Genomic DNA, 17,270 nt, shown 5'->3' with positions numbered 1-17,270 from the left:
GGGGCCGCGGGGCAGGGCGGGTACCGCCGCGCCGCCTTTCCGCTTCTCGCAGGGGGCCGACATGGGGGCGCAGCTCAGCACGGTGAGGGGACCGGGCCGGGGGGGGGGAGGGCGTTGGGGCGTGCGGCCGACCCGCAGACCGACCGGGCAGGGCGAGCCCTCTCCTCCTCCGCCTTCCCTTGCCTGGGCAGCGGGCGGGAGGAGAGGGCTGGGGTTGCTGGGCGACGGGAGCGAGGCGCGGCGGCCACCACGGGCCAGGCCGCGGGCAACAGTCGGCGCCGGCCGCGGGTAACGGTTGGTCCCGGGTGGGCGGTCGTGCGCAGCTTGTGGTGCCGGTGGGATCGGCACTCGGGAAACGCCGCTGCTGCAGCCTTACCCGCCGAGCTGCGGGCGTTTGCGTTTAAACGCGGCAGGCATCGCGCTGGGCACGCCTGCAGCCGTGTCATCATCGGCTCTTTGGAAGCACTGATCGCCGACCCCTTCTGCTTCTAGATTCCTGGTCATGGTTAACTAAAGAAACCTTTGTGTCAAAGGCTGGGTGCGGAGCCTGCCTGCCGTGAGGCTAGTGCTTGATGCATGCAGCCTTTTGACAGCAGGCATTTAAGATCCTGACTGCCATAATTTTGTTTTCTCACTGCTGTCAGTGTTGCCCAAACTCACTCCAGCTAGAAATCTGGCTTTTAAGTCTTTTAATATTAAAAAGCTGTGTTCTAGCTTCTCCCATAAAGGCTGCTTTGAGCAGCCCTTAGTTTATTCACTGAGGCCTAAATGTGGATGGGAAGAGAACCATGGCATTTTGCTGTGATTTGTGTGTGTATATATAAAAATATAACTGCACTGTGAATCCCAAAATTAGACAGGCATGCCGGTGGGTATTTTTTACTAGCATTTCTGAATTTCTGTGCTCTTGCAGCTGTCAAGGTTTTTCTGTAAAATAAAGGTCATTCAAACATGTTGCAGAGATAATTAAGATTCCTGGTATGTATATTTAATGCTTATATACTGATCATGTAGAGAGGAAAGAAGGTATTTGTTTTAATAGCTCCTTAAATACTCTGACAATAGGGTGGTTCTGTGACATTCTTGTTGCTGACTCCCATAGGCCTTGGTATTTGTGCTTGTATGAACACTGAATACTCTGGCGTATAGAATAATGGTGTTTGTGTTGGTTGCTGTGGTGTGTATGTTTGGGGATTTTTTTTCTTTTTACTCTCTCTGTTCCCTGAATAGCTTTTTTCAGTATCCAGACTGAAGACTTTAAAAATGTTAGCCTTGCAGCTGCTGTTGCGGTGGATATCTCTTTCAGAATCATGTTTGCTAAGTGATAGATTTGTGATTCTATCATCTTTAGCATGCATCGTTACCCTTTTCAAGCAGCTTCCTGACATATCATTTCGTTCCTCTGATACACCTGCTTAAACAGTTCCAGCTGTAGGTGCCATGAGAGGGACAGGATGGAGGTGGGTGCAAGATGTACTAATTTGGGTACAGCTGCTTACTAAATTACTTAGAAAACATTGAGGTAGATGATAAAGCTACAGAAGTAAAGAAATGTCCAGCCCTTAATCCTTACATCATCTTCAAAAACAAATGAGAAGAATGTTTAATCAAGGTTACTTAAAAACTGGGTCTGGTTGAAGAAGTAGGTGAGGGGAGCATTGGAGCCGAGGGTACAAGATTTTCTTTCTAAAGAAGTCTTTGCTTTGTTTGTTTGCAGAGCAGTTGGTGGAGTATCCTGCCATAAGCTTACACAGTTTACAGTGTTTTCTGATTGATATGTTGCCCTTTTCTTCATATATTCTTGGATCTCAATTAATGCTGGCTGTAAAATGCACTTCCCAAGGGGTATCATTCCAAATAGTTAACTATGTTTTACTTGCCACGCCTTAGTGGAAAGGGCTGGCAGTCTCAATGCCATGGTTTCTCTTCTTCTTGTGGCCTTTTTTGTTTTCCCACAGCAGTCAGTTTCCATTAGTAAAAATTCCAGTTCTATTATTAATTTTGTAATCTTTGTTAGCAAAGCTTTGTGCCATTGGAAACTATGAATCACCAGATCTTCATTTAGTGACTGCTGGCCTTATCAGGAGCCAGTCACTCTGCTGCTGTAAATTAATGCAGCTTCCATGACTGCAGTGCAATTATTTTCATGGGTATCTTGATATACCCTGTGGTAAGAGAATACAGAACATTCTTAACCCTAAGAGTATGTCTCTTAGCAAGGGCATTTTTTTTTTCTTTTTGAACTCTTAACCTGTAATTCTTCTTTTTCTGCCTACCGGATGACAACACAGGTCTTCTAGTTCCTTATTCAGAATGTATCAGTATCAGTGGGTGTGTAGTTACTTTTCGGGCTGAATTCCATGGGGCTCTTGCATTAACTGATGGTGAATAACAAATTGCCTTCCACTAGGGTAATGCTGTGTTAAAAGAATATATTGAAGTTAAACTTCAGTCTATTGAAACACATTTTGTGATCTGGTGAATTGCTTCAAAAAGTGATGATTATGCACCTTTGGGGAAGAAGGAGATAGTTGTTTACTAAAGGAGACATAATGGTAGTTTGCACCTGACACCTGATGACCCAAAAGCTATTTGAAAAGGTGGGAGAAAAGATTTCTCTCTCTTCACAGGTGGAGAAGCTGATTTACAGAGATGGTATTTCCAGCTCCACTCTCCTGCCTTCCTTGTTCTCTGTGTCAGCAAGCACATTCATACTGGAGTTGGGACAGAGCCCAAGTTTCTTAATTCCCAATATCAGCTGCTAGGTCACAGCTGCTTTTTTGCTTATTTAGGATGGCCACCTCTTTAAATAAAACTATTTTAACATATTATTATCACGTTTGAAACATCTGTCGCGGACTCAGTTTACTGTCTCCACCAGGTCTTAGTCACCTGTTGCAATTCTCATTAAATAATTTATTTGCTGCTCTGTCATGTCACTTTTACTAATTTTTCTTACCATACTGTGAGGTGCATCTCATTTGCACTCATTTTTTCCGTCCTTTTTCTGACTCAGTAACAAAACGGTTGCTCTAATCTGATGGTTTTGCAGGAATTATAGAATAACATTCTTGCAAACTTCAGCTTTTTCAGAAACAAGTTGTGTGGTGCTGTGGCAGCATCTGCAAATAAAGGAGAAAAATGCAGTACGTGTCTATGACATGGTGTGCTTTCAAGCTATACCTAGTGTTGGTATCTTTCAAATCTGTACAACTGCATTTTGAGAAGAAAGAATTTATGCTCTCCCATTTTTTCTCTTAAAAAAATTACACTTGCCAGAATTTTAATAATCAGGACATTTTTCATAGCTTCCTGACAGACTGATGCACTATTTAACAGCTGTGTCACTTACAGAAATATGATTCTAAAATAGTGGTCAGGTCACTTTAAAACAAAACGAAAGTGAAAGCAGACCAGACTTCGCTCTGAACTCTTTTAAAAAAAAAATCAGTAAATGCATTGTATGCCATTAAAGTAGTTTGCTAATTTTGAATTTTCTGTTCAGTCTCCTCATTTTCTCTCCATAGATATTATGGAAAAATGCTACAGTAATGCTGGTTTTCCACTCTCCTATGTGAGAGTAAAACATTAAATAATAGATTACAGAATTGCAGAGGTTTTTTTTTTCAAGAAGTGGTAGTTCGCTTTATTCTCCTGTCCCAAGATAGGATCAAGTCTACCTAAACCATTTCTGACAAGTGCTTATCCAGCTTGTTCTTCAGAACAACTATCAAAGGAGATTTCTTAGGCTCTCATAGTGCTTAGCTAACTTTGCAAGGAAAGTATCCCTGGAAGCAGACACTAGAGGCCAAGGTACTGATCTTTAGCTAAGCACTGGCTGCTGCGCTTGTAGCCTGCAGGTGAGAGATCTTCAGCTCATTGGACCCGCTGAGGGCCTGAGCTAAGTGCATATGGTATTGGGTCATGTTCAGAAGGCCAGGTAGGTGTTGTATGTCCTGCACCTGGGGAGGAATAAACCCCATGCACCATTACATGCTGGGGGCAGACCAGCTGGAAAGCAACTTTGCAGAGGAGACCTGGAGGTCCAGGTGGACAAGTTGATCATGAGTCAGCAATGCACTYTTGTGGCAAGAAGGCTAGTGGTATTCTCGGCTGCATTAGAAAAAGTGTCGCCAGCAGGTTGAGGAAGGTGATTCTTCACATCTGCTGAGCACTGGTGAGGCCACATGTTGAGTACTGGGTGCATGTCTAGACTTCACAGTACAAGACAGACATGGACTTACTGGAGCGAGTCCCATGAAAGGCCACTAAGATGATTAAGGGTTTGAAGCATCTGTCACATGAGGAGAGGCTGAGAGAGCTGGGAGTGTTTAGCCTGGAGAAGAGCAGCCTCAGGGGGGATCTTATTGATGCATATAAATATCTGAAGGGAGGTTATAAAGAGGATGGGGCCAGACTGTCTTCACTGGTGCTCGGTGACAGGACAAGAGGCAACAGGCACAAACTGAAACAGAGGAGGTTCTGTCTGAATCTATGGAAAAAACTTTTTGCTGTGAGGTTGACTGAGCACTGGAGCAGGTTGTCAAGAGAGGTTGTGGAGTCTCCATCTTTGGAGATATTCAAAACCCGACTGGAGATGGTCCTGGGCAACCTGCTTCAGTTGACCTTGTTTTGAGCAGAGGGGTTGAACTAGATGATCTCCAGAGGCCCCTTCCAGCCTCAGCTATTCTGCAATTCTCTCTCTCTCCTTCCATCTTTCCCCCCAGCTGTCATGCAGCAGCATGGTCTCTTCTGTACTTTCCTGAGTAGATGAATCTCTCAGAACTAGGTAGCCCACGCATTAGGCCTTACTGCTGACTGGTAGTGTAGAGTTGGGGAGACTTTGTTTGGGAAGAATGGTACAGTATGTGGGTAGAACCTGCTCCTGTGCTGTGGGACTTGAACCTCAGCCTTCTAGATGCAAGGGGTGAAGTCTACCCTCAAATGGGTATAAAAAAGAAACAGGCTACCACGATGGCTCTATTTGGCAAGTGTTGTGATATGACAGGTCAAAAGCAATGTGTGCTAAAAGTTACAACTCAGGAGTAACTCCACATGCTTATAAGACAAACTTAATGTGTTACACTAGCTGGCATTTTTTTAATGCTTCCTCTTCCTGCTCATATTGTTAGCACGCAGAAACACAGTTCTCTTTTGGTCTGTTAGACTTGCCATGTCATACTAGTTCTTTCCTCCTCACAAAAATAACTTTTCCTTTTCGTGCAAATGGTGATAACATTCTTCTTGTATTGCTACAGTTGGGTCGGATTGTGACGTACCCATTATGGATAATCTACAGGACCTTCCTGAATTTTTTCAGGAATCCCCTTCCTCCAATTACTCTGAAGGATCCTGAAGTGAAGTATGCATTGAGGCTGATTGATAAAGAGGTAAGTCCATGTACAGCGCTGAGTGTGTAGACACCACTCCATGAATACTGTGAGATGTTTATAGCTTGGGTAACGTTGCAGCAGGTCTGTAACTTGTTGGAAACTGTAGATGTTTTGAAGGCTACTGAGTTTTGTTTCTAGTGAAATCATGCAAATTTTTATATTTGAAGTAAATAAATTATTTATAAATGCTCCTTGCCTAATATAACTGAGTTTTGCAGTGCACGTTCCTGCAAGCCAGTTTGTTTCCAAACAAGTGAGAGTGGAGAACACTGCTTTAGAAATGATCAAACTAGTTAGTAGTTTCTGTCATGTGTGGCTCATACAGTAGAGTACATCAGCAGGAGTTCCTAAAATCTGTACTGCTAGATTGGTTGCAAGACAGGAATCATGCTGTTGGGCAGAGCAGGCAGTTCTCATGATCAACTGACAGTTTTGCTTTTTGTTTGTCCTGTCTGTCAAATAAGCAATTATCTTGATTGTGAACACTGGTTTCTTGGGAACTGAAAGCCTCCCTATAGCTTGGGCTGGGCTCCCTTACTGTATTTACTTCCCACGCATGCTGCAACAATGCTGTTACTATGTACTTCCCATCTCCACATGATATCTGTTGCACACAGTGGTGACAGATGCAATCTGCCTGACCTACAGTAGGGAATGAAGCTTGAGGTACTGCACATGCCTCTGAGAATCAAACTGCTTGAAGTTTTCTGATGTATCAGTTTATAACAGAAAACAAATCACGTTTTTTTTGCTAAATATTGATTTTTCTCCCTGTCCTCTGTTGTTATTTCATGAACACATTTTATCTTGGGATGGAGGAATAGCTCTTCTGTAACCAGCTGAAATGCTGCTGCACCTGATACCTTGGTCAGCTGAGAATATTTGAATGATGGATGTATATAATTTTTTGCATAAATGGGAAATGTGTCCTGGAAACAGAAGTTGCTTTGGAAAAATGATAAGTTGGTACAAGAATTGCTTTTTTTTCTGAACCATAATTCAGTGTTTTCAGTAGTGGTTTCTAACATTGTGCCAAAAATCTGGTGCAGACCCTGTGACCGCTGGTAATATACTTCTCAGCATTGCCATATCCACAGGTAAGTGAAGGAGGAAATAAACCAGAGAATTTGTGGAATACTACAGTTTGTTTTACAAGCTATTAAAAATTGATGAGAACTTTAATCTAAAAATACCTATAATTTATACAAAAACTTTTTAAAGTCATTTGAGAAAAGTATCATGGCTTTCAGTGTGGAGGAGGAGCCTACTCAAGACATCTGTGTGGTTGATTAGGGTTTACCTTCAAATGCAAGAGGAAGAGACTTCTAGTAAGCCAGCTCCACCTTGTACTGTTGCTCTCAGTGCTTGTTCAGCCTGAGTGAAGACCCTGATATTTTAAAAGTTCCCATTATTCCTCTTACCTTGCTGGTATTCATCACTCTACTGTTCGTGACTATGAAGCTGTTTGTAATGTCACACAGTCAGCCAAATCACCAAAATTAATTGTATTTAAAACAAAAAATGAAAAGTGTTTTGGGGAGTAGCTGGACAGGGTAATTTTTAACTTGAAGCATTTTGATGATATCCTAATCTTCTTGCCATCCACTAGTGCCTTCTCAAGTCATCTTTTACATTGAAATGATTAATTCGTCTGATTTTGAGACATCTGTGATAGTATTTTTGTCATTGAGCTCCCTCATATTTAAACTTTATGTGAGAAATAAAGAACTGGTTAGTTTATTGTCTTGTGGTGGCCTCGCGGAAGGCAATGTAAATGTTCACACTATTTAGAAAGTTACTGTTTAGGCTCATCTGCAGGTATCTTACCAAGTTTTGCTGTTAACATTTAAATACATGTCAAGAAATTCTTTCCATTTGTTTTGCACATTTTTTTTAATTTCTCTGTTGCTTTTAAATATTTTGAGGAAAAGTTAAATTTTCAGTGAATTTGAATGAAAAGTTCACTCCTGTTACAGGATTGCCACATTCAGTAGAGTTCTTTACTTATTACCTACTTATATTATACGAAAGTTTCAGTTAGGATCCTCCTGTTCCCCAAATACTTAACTCTACAGCAAGCCTGACTAGCATATCGGTTTTAAAAATGAAATCATAAACATCAGATCTCAACAACATAGCTGATTATTTTTTCTTTTCCTCTTCTAGGAAGTTAGTCATGACACAAGAAGATTTCGATTCGCTCTTCCTTCTGTAGATCATGTTCTGGGTCTCCCTATAGGTATGTCCTGTCTTTCCCTGCCGAGAATCACAGCACTGTATTATACTTGTCACAGAAATCTGAAACATGATTTGCAAGAGTGACTTGAATGTCTTAAAGTTTATTACTGTTATAGTAATTTGCATTGTGATACCAAGGCTTTTTTTCTTATAGTTTGTACTGTTGAATTTTAAATACTCTCCATGTGGCTTGAGCCATCAGCTAGTATTTATGGCATTGCAAAACGGTCCTCATGCTGTGAGTCATCTGCAGTGTCTGAAATCATGTGTACTTACAGAGAGTGTACATCCATCTTATTTCTTTGAACACAGTAGAAACAAATGTTGGTCTTTGGTTATATTTTCCAGTCTTAACTTTCCACTGAGTATTATTCCCAAGATACTTGGTCTTTGTGGTCTGTTTCCATCCCTCAAGGCAATGCTCATAGCTACTTCTCTCTCTCCTCTAATTTATGCATTTTGCCAAGTGATCTGCTAACCTCTGAATTTGCAGCCAGTCTCATGGAACTTTTTAATTGCCATGGAGTAGATGTTTCCTTAGCCCTTGCCATATGCCTTGTTACCTTCTATAATAGCTTAGTGCAACTGTTTCTTACTGCTTATGTAAAGAGTGTATAATTGTGACTTGTGTTTGATAGGGACTTCTGCTTTAACCATCTCTTGTAATGTTCTGTGGATCAGAGTTACCTGATGGTAGTCCTTAGCACCTTTTCATCATTACCATGTATCATGTTCAGGTTCACTTTTATTTAGGGCATGCTATTCTTTTGATCTTGTTAAGTAGTCATGAAGGGCAAAGCTAGTTTCCCTCACTGTGGAAGGGGGACTTTGGAAGGAAGGGAGGCTGTGAACTGGAGAGGGTGGTAAAAGCAGCTTTGAATAGGGGACTTTGCAGCTTTGGGACAAATACTGGAGTGCTCCCTGCACGTCTGGTCCAGCACCAGCATTTCACTTTTAGTAGCCAGCTAGAGTGCTACAGAAAAAACATGATTAACTCTAATAGCGAGTAGGATCCTATATGGTTTCATCCTTCTAGTTAACCTAGAGTAGGGTCAAGGAGATCCCTGTGCTCCCCAACATCAGCTGTTCTGTCAGTGTTGGGGTAAAGCTCTAACGAAAAGGAGTATAAAGTATGTTTTTCCCTTTGGGAGGAGCACCCTTTCCTGGGTTTGAACTAATTCTTGTATGGCTTACCCTGACAGTGGTCTTATCTATCCAGATTCACATCCTGAAATATTAGTGATAGGTATGTTCCAGAAGGGGGGAAAAAGGCCACGGCTTGCCTGGGAAGAAGGAATCAGAAGCTGCTGCTGCAGCTCTCTTCAGTTCTTGCCCAACAGGAAACACATGCTATTTAATGTGCGTACACTACATATGCCTCACTGAGAGGATTATTTAATTATTAATAAATATTGTGTTACATCTGTGTATAGCTTCAGGTCATTTATGGTTGCACAGTTGTGGCGGATGAATGGCACAGACTCAGGAGGGTTTGCATCCTGAGACATTTATTGTTTATTTCTGAGCATATTTAAAAAGTTAGCTGCTTCAGTGGTTTCACAGACACACTTTGCTAAGCCAGTCATCATGCAGATTATGTCACAGGGAGCCAATCATTGCACCGATCACGCACGCAGCAGTCACGCCTTGTACCTTGCTACTTGTTTAGAAAAGCTGTCTTGCCCTTAACCTTGGTTCCCACTGGCTTCTGCTAGTTTATCTGTACTTTCTCAGGATGTATCATTCCCAGCTGCACCGGTGTCCTTGGGTACGCTTGTCTGAGGCTCCTGTTGCTTGCTACTTGCAACTTTCCGCCAGTTTAACCCTGTCATGACCCTCCACACACAGTTTCCAAGCTACTAGATATTTCAGGAAAGTGTTAGTGTCCGCCTGCACACCATCATCCAGATTCTTTTGCCTCACAGACCCCCAGCTTGATAAACTAGCTCCCAGTAGAATCACCTCTTTGTACACACATAGAAGGCAGAGGAGCGGTACAGTCTTTGAAGAGCTGCACTGGTCTTATTTTTCACCTCTAAATATTCTTTAATTATGATGTCTCTTAAGGGCATTGGAATTTTGTAGGAAAACCTTTTAAAGAAGTTTAATTCTAGAATTTTTTTCATCAAAAATATACATGTTGACAAAAAACTATGGAGAGATTTCGTGGAGAGTTCAGCTAGTGTGCAACAGGTTGAAATGTGACTGATGCATTCAGATGTTAAGCTGGAGGAATAACAGGGTTAGAAAGCTGCTTTATGTCTAGGCAGCCTTAGGAATGGCAGCTAGAAGATCTCTAGTCCTCCTGGTAGACATGAGCCATCCCTTGTGGAAGTAAGAACAGTTACTTGTAGCTAATGTGTTAGTAAAGTGCCACTTTCAAGTGGTAGTTGTCCTTGTACATTTTTTTTGCATGTCCGTACATGAGAGAGAAATCACACTTTCTGGAACATTTCACTTGCATTTAGGGCTTTGGTAAATACAAATACCCCAAAATATCAAAACAGACATGATGAACATGTAAGGTTAGCAGCTGAATCATTTGCCCTTCCAGGTAGAATCTGTACATAACTAAGAACAACTGTGGCAAGGTGTTAAAATGTCAGGAAAATGAGAGAGGAAAAAATGGTGCCCCAAAACAAGGTAGTTAAGACACTTTGAGATGCCATTTGCAGTTTATGCCAACTTGGTATGTCCAGTGAAAGAAAAATCTCTTGAAAGCAAACTGTTTTTTTTTTCTCCCCTGTATGTAGGACAGCATATCTACTTGTCTGCACGGATTGATGGGGCTCTGGTTATTAGACCATACACTCCTGTTTCCAGCGATGATGACAAGGGCTTTGTGGATCTTGTTGTCAAGGTGAGAATATCACTGTGTTCTACTAGACCGGGCAACTTCTGAGCCCAGTTTTACACTTGCAGTGCTATGTGAAATCTGATTCTACTGTGATGTGCCAAATTCTGTTCAGTGATCTGCCATTATGGGTTTTCCTTATCGTAACAAGTAATGTGTGGTTACCTATAATCCATACGGCATTTTGCAGACACTTCTTTAGTCAATGTGTCTTGTGAGCTGCTATGTAATTTTCTGTATTTGCAGACTGCCATTTTCCACTTGCACATGTTCACACCCTTTTTTCTTTATACTTTTGAAATAATGAATTAACCTTGCCTGAACCATCAGTTTGTTCTGTGGCTAATGTAATATGGTCATCATGATGACCACAGATTATTAGAAAGAAATAGAAAAATTGTTGACCAAGACAGTGTGGATGTCTGATGTGTTTGGCAAGAGTGTGAGTTAAGGTCTTTTATATTTTGTGGTGATGTGTGCTTTGTCTCTTGGTAGTTAGAGTAAGCAAATATATATTTAAAGTTGATAGGAATTTAAAACCTGAATTCCTGCACTGGATTTCTTTTCAGAATTTTTTTCTTGAGTATCTTACTTTTGTACTACTAATAACATTTTGTTTATTTACCGTTAACTAAAAGTAAATTTGTCTTTTTCTACCTACTTACCTTCATGGGTGTGTTTTTGGGCACTGAAGACATGGCAAAGGAAACTGTAAATCTTGGACTCATAGGAACACTTCACAGACCTGTCATTCCCAGGGTGGCTCTCCATGCATGCAAATGCTGCTGTGCTTGTAAAAATGGAGCTTGTTTCAGCTTAAAACTTTCACAGCCATGTAAGTGAAACCAAAAAAAGCACACCTTCAGCAATGTAACTACACCCACTGATACCTGTGGGTGAACAATTGAATCTTCAAGTAGTTGGTGTCCATTCTTTGGTTACCCTAACCTTGAGATGAACAAGTTTGGGGAATATTCCTTTGTAACTGAGCTGTCAAGGTACTTTCACAGATTTTTTTTCAATTTGGATTCACAGTGGCTGGGGTTTTTTTGAACTTGGGTGTCAGTTGTGTTTCTTGTTTAAAGAGCTTTTCTATGTTACAGTAATACAATAATGGAGAGATTGCGAGTCTGTGCTCAGTCTGAACAAAATCAGACCAAGGCTGGCATTTTAATTTTTATCAGAAAACTCACCTGTTTCTCTTTTTTTGTCAGTTGAATCTGCCTTGATAGTATTTCTTCTTGTAGGCATTTTATCCTGTGAATGAGGAATATGAATACATAAATATTTGCATGGCAGAGATAAGGGCAAACGCTCATATTTAAGCTGTGAGATTAATTGTTTCATTGTTATTTTTACCAGATTTACTTCAAAGGTGTTAATCCAAAGTTTCCTGAAGGAGGGAAGATGTCTCAGTACTTAGACAGCCTGAAAATAGGGGACACTATTGACTTCAGAGGACCAAGTGGCCTGCTTGTCTACAAGGGAAAAGGCAAGGCTGACTTGCAAAATATTGTTTATCCAAAGTAAACAACACAGGAAAGCATTGTAACATTTTGATGGGTGAATAGTAGTACTGTTCGTGTTTTTTCCATCAGAGTTCACGTCTTCCTTTCTCTGCACAAAAGAAATTGTGAGTCTCTTAATTAAGTCAACAGTGATCCTTGGCAGGGCAAGGGTTACATGACTGTAAAAGTGCTTATTTTTGATACAGTTCTCAAAGAAGGGAATTTGCTCCCTACTTATATGGACATAGTTTATAGACTGGTAGAAACACTTGGTATTTGTGCAGTCCAATGCTATTTTCCCAAGTGAAAATAAACTTTAGCAATAGGAAGTACTTTTATGCCAAGATGAAGTGTGTCATGTAGGTATAGTGCTGCCACAAATGTGCCACAAAAACCTTCTGGCAGTCCTCTGAGCAGCAGAACTTAGAGACCTGTCTTTGCAGAGCTTTGTATTTTGTTTCGTGTTATCCTGTATGAACAGATGTGTAAACACAATGTTTCCGGGAGTTTCAAACCCACTGTCAGGTTTGGCTGAAACTGACAAATTAGCCAAAAAGGAGGGCTACATACAATATACAAACCATATAACTACTTACAGCTCTCTTTTTGTGGTAATTAGGCCAAAAAATCAGTGCTATCCAAACAGTCCAGTTTTGTATTGACTATCTGGCCTAAGATACAGTGCTATGAAATATGCTTTTTACTGGTTTAACAGATTATGGGCTGAGCTGTTTTGGGGGGAGGGGCAGGGGGATTAGTCAATAATACTGGCAGAGCAGATGCAAGAGATTGCTCCTCTTTTTCTGGGAAAGAGCTTTGTGCAATCTGCGTTACAAAATAATAAGGCTGAAGAACCTGGAGGACTGAGTGTTTGAGCTGGGCCTTTCTGCCCGTGTTGTTTGATCCTGCTTTCTTCAAGGAAATGATCTTTATCCTAAACTGGGGTTAACAGCAGAGGTGAAGAACACGGGCAGCTGTTATGCGCAGTATGCACCCAGGAACCGTTACAACATAATCCGTACTCGAGGAAAGCAGTTAAGCAATAGTGAACTCACTGCATTAAAACAACAAAACCACAAAGACAAACTCATAGGCCAACTGCTTTCTCTCAAATTTGGCTGTGACGGTATGCAATCTTCTCTGCCCCGCAGTGCTATAAGGCAGTGCTCTGAGGGTGACAGACTGTCTGTGTCTTGCTTTTACTAGATGCAGACTGGTTTGGTTGATAACTGGACACTGTGCTGAATCCTGTTTCCTTGCAAATTTGGGGTTTTCCTTTAACATAACCTGCATGGGGAAAATCAGCTCTCTGAGCAGATTAGTTCCTTTGGGTAGAACTGTTTCCAGAGATCTGGGCTTCTGATTTGGGCAAACAGAAATGCAGGTAGTGACAACTTGATGCTACAGTCCAGAGTAATAACCCATGTCAGTGTTTGATGTTATCATCATATGTCTTAAAATCTCTAATAACCTTTTAGGGTCTATTTTTCTTCCTCTATTTTGCGAATGGGAAGGGTGACAGGGCTGAAACCAAGTCAGTGAGTTGTACAAACTGGAAAGGTATCATAGGCCCAGTGTTTGCTGCTTTCTTCAATATTTACCATCTCTCTCTCTTTTTTCAGGCCAGTTTGCTATTCGTCCTGAAAAGAAAGCTGAACCAGTTTTAAAAAACGTGAAATATGTGGGGATGATTGCAGGTGGGACTGGTACGTATGCATAAAGATTCATACTTGGTTTCTGACATCTGATAGATGTGTTCGTTCATAGTTTCGCTTGCTCACACTTTCTTCACACTTTACACTTCTCTTTCAGGGATAACACCTATGCTGCAGATCATTCGAGCTGTCATGAAAAACAAAGATGACCACACCATTTGTCAGCTGCTTTTTGCTAATCAGGTAATTCTGTCCTTCTTACTGTTTATAAATCTTTCCTTAACAAACAGAACTCCACTCAGCAAATGCAACTCTTGCTGAGAAAGCACAGTACAGAAATAGAAGCCCTGAGGGAAGAATGAACTGAAATGTCAAAAACTTCCCATATATAAAAGCACTGTAATGAATTCTCATGTTAGCATTACTGTCCAAGTGCTCATGTTCTTCCAGTTAATGGTCACTTTCTTGTGTGTCTCTGCTCTGTTTCTAATCCAGTTTACAAACATTTTAAGACTCTGAGTTTCTTTGTGCCAGTTGTTAATGTGTTTTGGGCAGACTTTCAGAGCTGTCTTTCTTACATGAAAGAAGTAGCCATCTGCCTCCTTCAGTAATTACAGCTCCTCAATTTCAGAGTAGGTTTTTTGTGTGGAATCTTTCTGTTTGAGAATGCATTAAATGAGATAAAATTTAAAATTGGTCTCCAGCAGCTTCCTTGAACTAGAGCTGTGATTCTGCGCAGCTCTCTCCCTCCTTTCGTTTCCATTCCCTCCTTCAGTCCTTCATGCATTTCTTTTGCTCCTCAAGGTTACCATACCAGTGTTGGACAAAAGGGACTCTCTCCTCCAAGAGTACTTGTGATGGATCTTGTCAATAACTAGGCAACCCATATGGTGGTCTAGTGTTAAAGTGCACACCTCTCTGTTTTCTAACATTCTTCTAGTATTCACCTTTTTGCTTTTAAACTTCTCCCTCCTAATGCTTATCTGTTTCTGGATTATGAGACATTCAGGCCTGTATTTTTAGCTTCTTTGGGCTCTCCTCTATCGTTCCTCTACGCTCTGATACTCAATATATTCTCACTTTCTTTGTACCATATCTGAATTATAAGACAAAACCATTCTTCTCCCCAGAAGTTATGATCCAAGTGACAGTGTAAGCATCACTCTAGTGCTTTGCTGCTGTAGACCCCATTAAGAGACCTAGCGGTGCCCTCTGGTGCTGGTTGGTGCAGCTGCAGCAGTTGATATAAAGCAACCTGCTGACAAATGGACAGTCAGTAAAGCTGGCAGACTGGAGTTTAAGGGTTTTTTTAGTATGTGTTTTGCTGATATTTTATTTTGACCCTCCTGAAAAGGCTATGTTGATTATAGATGACCATGTTTGTGGGTCAGTATTGTGTTTCTAACTAATCTATGGCTTGCCTGCTTCTAGATCATCTTACATGTAGTTTTTTGGGGTCCTGCTTTGAGTTGATCAGACTCAGTAACAGCCTTTTTGGAACATGTGCAATTGCAGGTCCAGAAATAGGCACATTCTTGGCAATAGTTGCTGGTGCATTCCTCCTCACCCCTGCAGTTCCAGACGTACTGTCCATAGCACCAAATTAGTAAGGCTGTGGAGGATGATGCCGCTTTTAGTCTCTACCCTGTCCCTCCCCTTCTGAACTTCAGCTGCTCTTATGGGAATAAGGCTTTCTTTTGGCGTTCAAAGATTTTGCATCAGGGAGGAGCAGAACTTGATACCCTGCAAAACATATGTTGTTCCAATCAGAACTTGATACCCTTTCGGGTATTTGTTGTTCCACATCCTGTTTAAAAGCTAAGCAGTCTCTATATGGCGATGTTAATGAAATTTGAGTGGTGAAGGTGAGAAACTTGACATTTTCCTGATTGAATGGTAGAGTATGGAGGAATAGTGAGATCCTTGTGCAGTGATGATTAGTTTTTGATGAAAGATGCTTTTGTAATGGGGATGCTTAAAGAGGGCTTCACTGTTACAGTGCTACAGCTAATTCCCCTTATGAGTGATGGTTCTGTGTTTTGATACAGGTGTTGTTTTGTTTTGTTCTATTCTTTAGAGGGAAGGCATTGCATATTGGTCAGGGTTCAGGGAAGTTTTGAGCTTGTTTATTAACTCTGCCACTGGATAGTCATGGAAATAACTTGCATTTGCTCTCTTTAGCTTCAAAAATGGAGTGGAATAATCTGTTCAATCTCACAGGAATGAAGAGTAGCTAATACTCAGTGGTCATCTGAGGGCTGTACTGAAACGCAGAATGTAATCGTTGTTTTTCCTTATCCTGCAGACTGAGAAGGATATCCTGCTACGTTCTGAACTGGAGGAGATCCAGATTCAGAATCCCAGTCGCTTTAAGCTTTGGTATACGCTGGACAGAGCACCTGAAAGTAAGATATAACATGCTACATGAGTACTAATGCATGTGTTTGGTAGGAGATGTGCTATGCCACATGCATACTTCTAGGCTCCTTTCTGGCTTAATGAATTGTGTGTTTATGCATCTCTGAATACATTCAGTAGCATCATTCTTCATGTGATGCACAGAAACTCTAGATGTAATCAGGCAGTGTTTCCAAAGCTACGAAACTCTCCCCAGATGAACAGCAGGGTAATGTTCCTCTTATGACTACACCTGAATATTTACCATTATTTACTCTGATCCAAGGTGACCTTCTCTTTCTCCTTTCTCATGGATATAAATCTAAGATGCTACCTTATTGTCTCATGTTTAGAGCATGCATTAAGGCAGCTGCTGTGGAGTGTCTGAAGCACTGTATCCCACTGAGGTGTGGCCAAATGCGGACTCTTACCTACCTCTYATTGCAGGGAAGTTCACAATAGCTGATCTTTCAAGGGAGGAAAGGAAAGGAGTCAGAGTAATTACTGTGCAATTACTGTGCAATGGTAGCTGCTTCCTAGGCAGTGGAATTGCCTTTGCATTAACAGTGTTTCTCAATGAATATATTGTTCTAACTCAGTGCAGTCCAGTTCTAAAGATTGTGTGGCTTGTAGCTGGCTGGTCTAGGTGAGAGAATTAGCTGTGTACATGCCACCCTCAGCCATGCAAGTTTGATAAGGAGAAGGCTAAAAAATGCTGCCTGGGGCCTCCTCTCTTCCCTAATTCCTTGTCATGCCCACCCACAGCAAGGTAGATTGACAGTCGTATTTACAGTGGTAGTTTGGGGTGGAGAGGGAAGAGCTGTATCCCTGCTCTTACCTTGTGGCCAAGAATACACCTCCCCGAGGAATGGCGGGGAGGGGCTGCAGACCCCAGAGTCTATTGCTATCATGTCATCTTCTGCAATTAGTTTTCTCCCTGACTCAGCCCCTGAATTTAAAGGGCAGCTTGGATTCAAGTAAAAGTGCTGTTCGTTCTTTTTGATATTTGTGAATTGTGAACTGACCTGGGCGGAGCTGATAAAAATTCCTGTCTCAACACTGTTCTGCAGAGTTTCACTGCCATACCTGAAAACAGACCAAAGCTGGAAATTTTGGATAGACTAGGGCAAGAAAAATGTGTCAATCTCATTGTGCCAAAAGCTTTGGGCCAGCAGTTTTTTGCATCCAGGACTGAGGATATGATAGGTAAACCTGCATTAACTGA

At 41.4% G+C, this 17,270-nt stretch overlaps 1 protein-coding gene across 1 annotated transcript; it reads left to right on the top strand.

The window, feature by feature from the left end:
- The first annotated feature begins 6 nt into the window (after nt 1-6).
- LOC112967075 (NADH-cytochrome b5 reductase 3) lies at nt 7-16,086 on the top strand. The gene is made up of 8 exons (XM_026067824.1): nt 7-82; nt 5,259-5,390; nt 7,560-7,632; nt 10,385-10,491; nt 11,848-11,977; nt 13,616-13,699; nt 13,806-13,891; nt 15,954-16,086. Exons 1-8 carry the CDS (start codon nt 62-64, stop codon nt 16,062-16,064), a joined length of 744 nt encoding a protein of 247 aa, XP_025923609.1. The 5' UTR covers nt 7-61; the 3' UTR covers nt 16,065-16,086.
- Nucleotides 16,087-17,270: the final 1,184 nt, after the last annotated feature.

The sequence above is a fragment of the Apteryx rowi genome, unplaced genomic scaffold (assembly GCF_003343035.1).
Source record: "Apteryx rowi isolate R43461 unplaced genomic scaffold, aptRow1 scaffold_263, whole genome shotgun sequence".
Lineage (NCBI taxonomy): Eukaryota > Metazoa > Chordata > Aves > Apterygiformes > Apterygidae > Apteryx > Apteryx rowi.
This window is presented reverse-complemented; position numbering and strand designations above follow the sequence as displayed.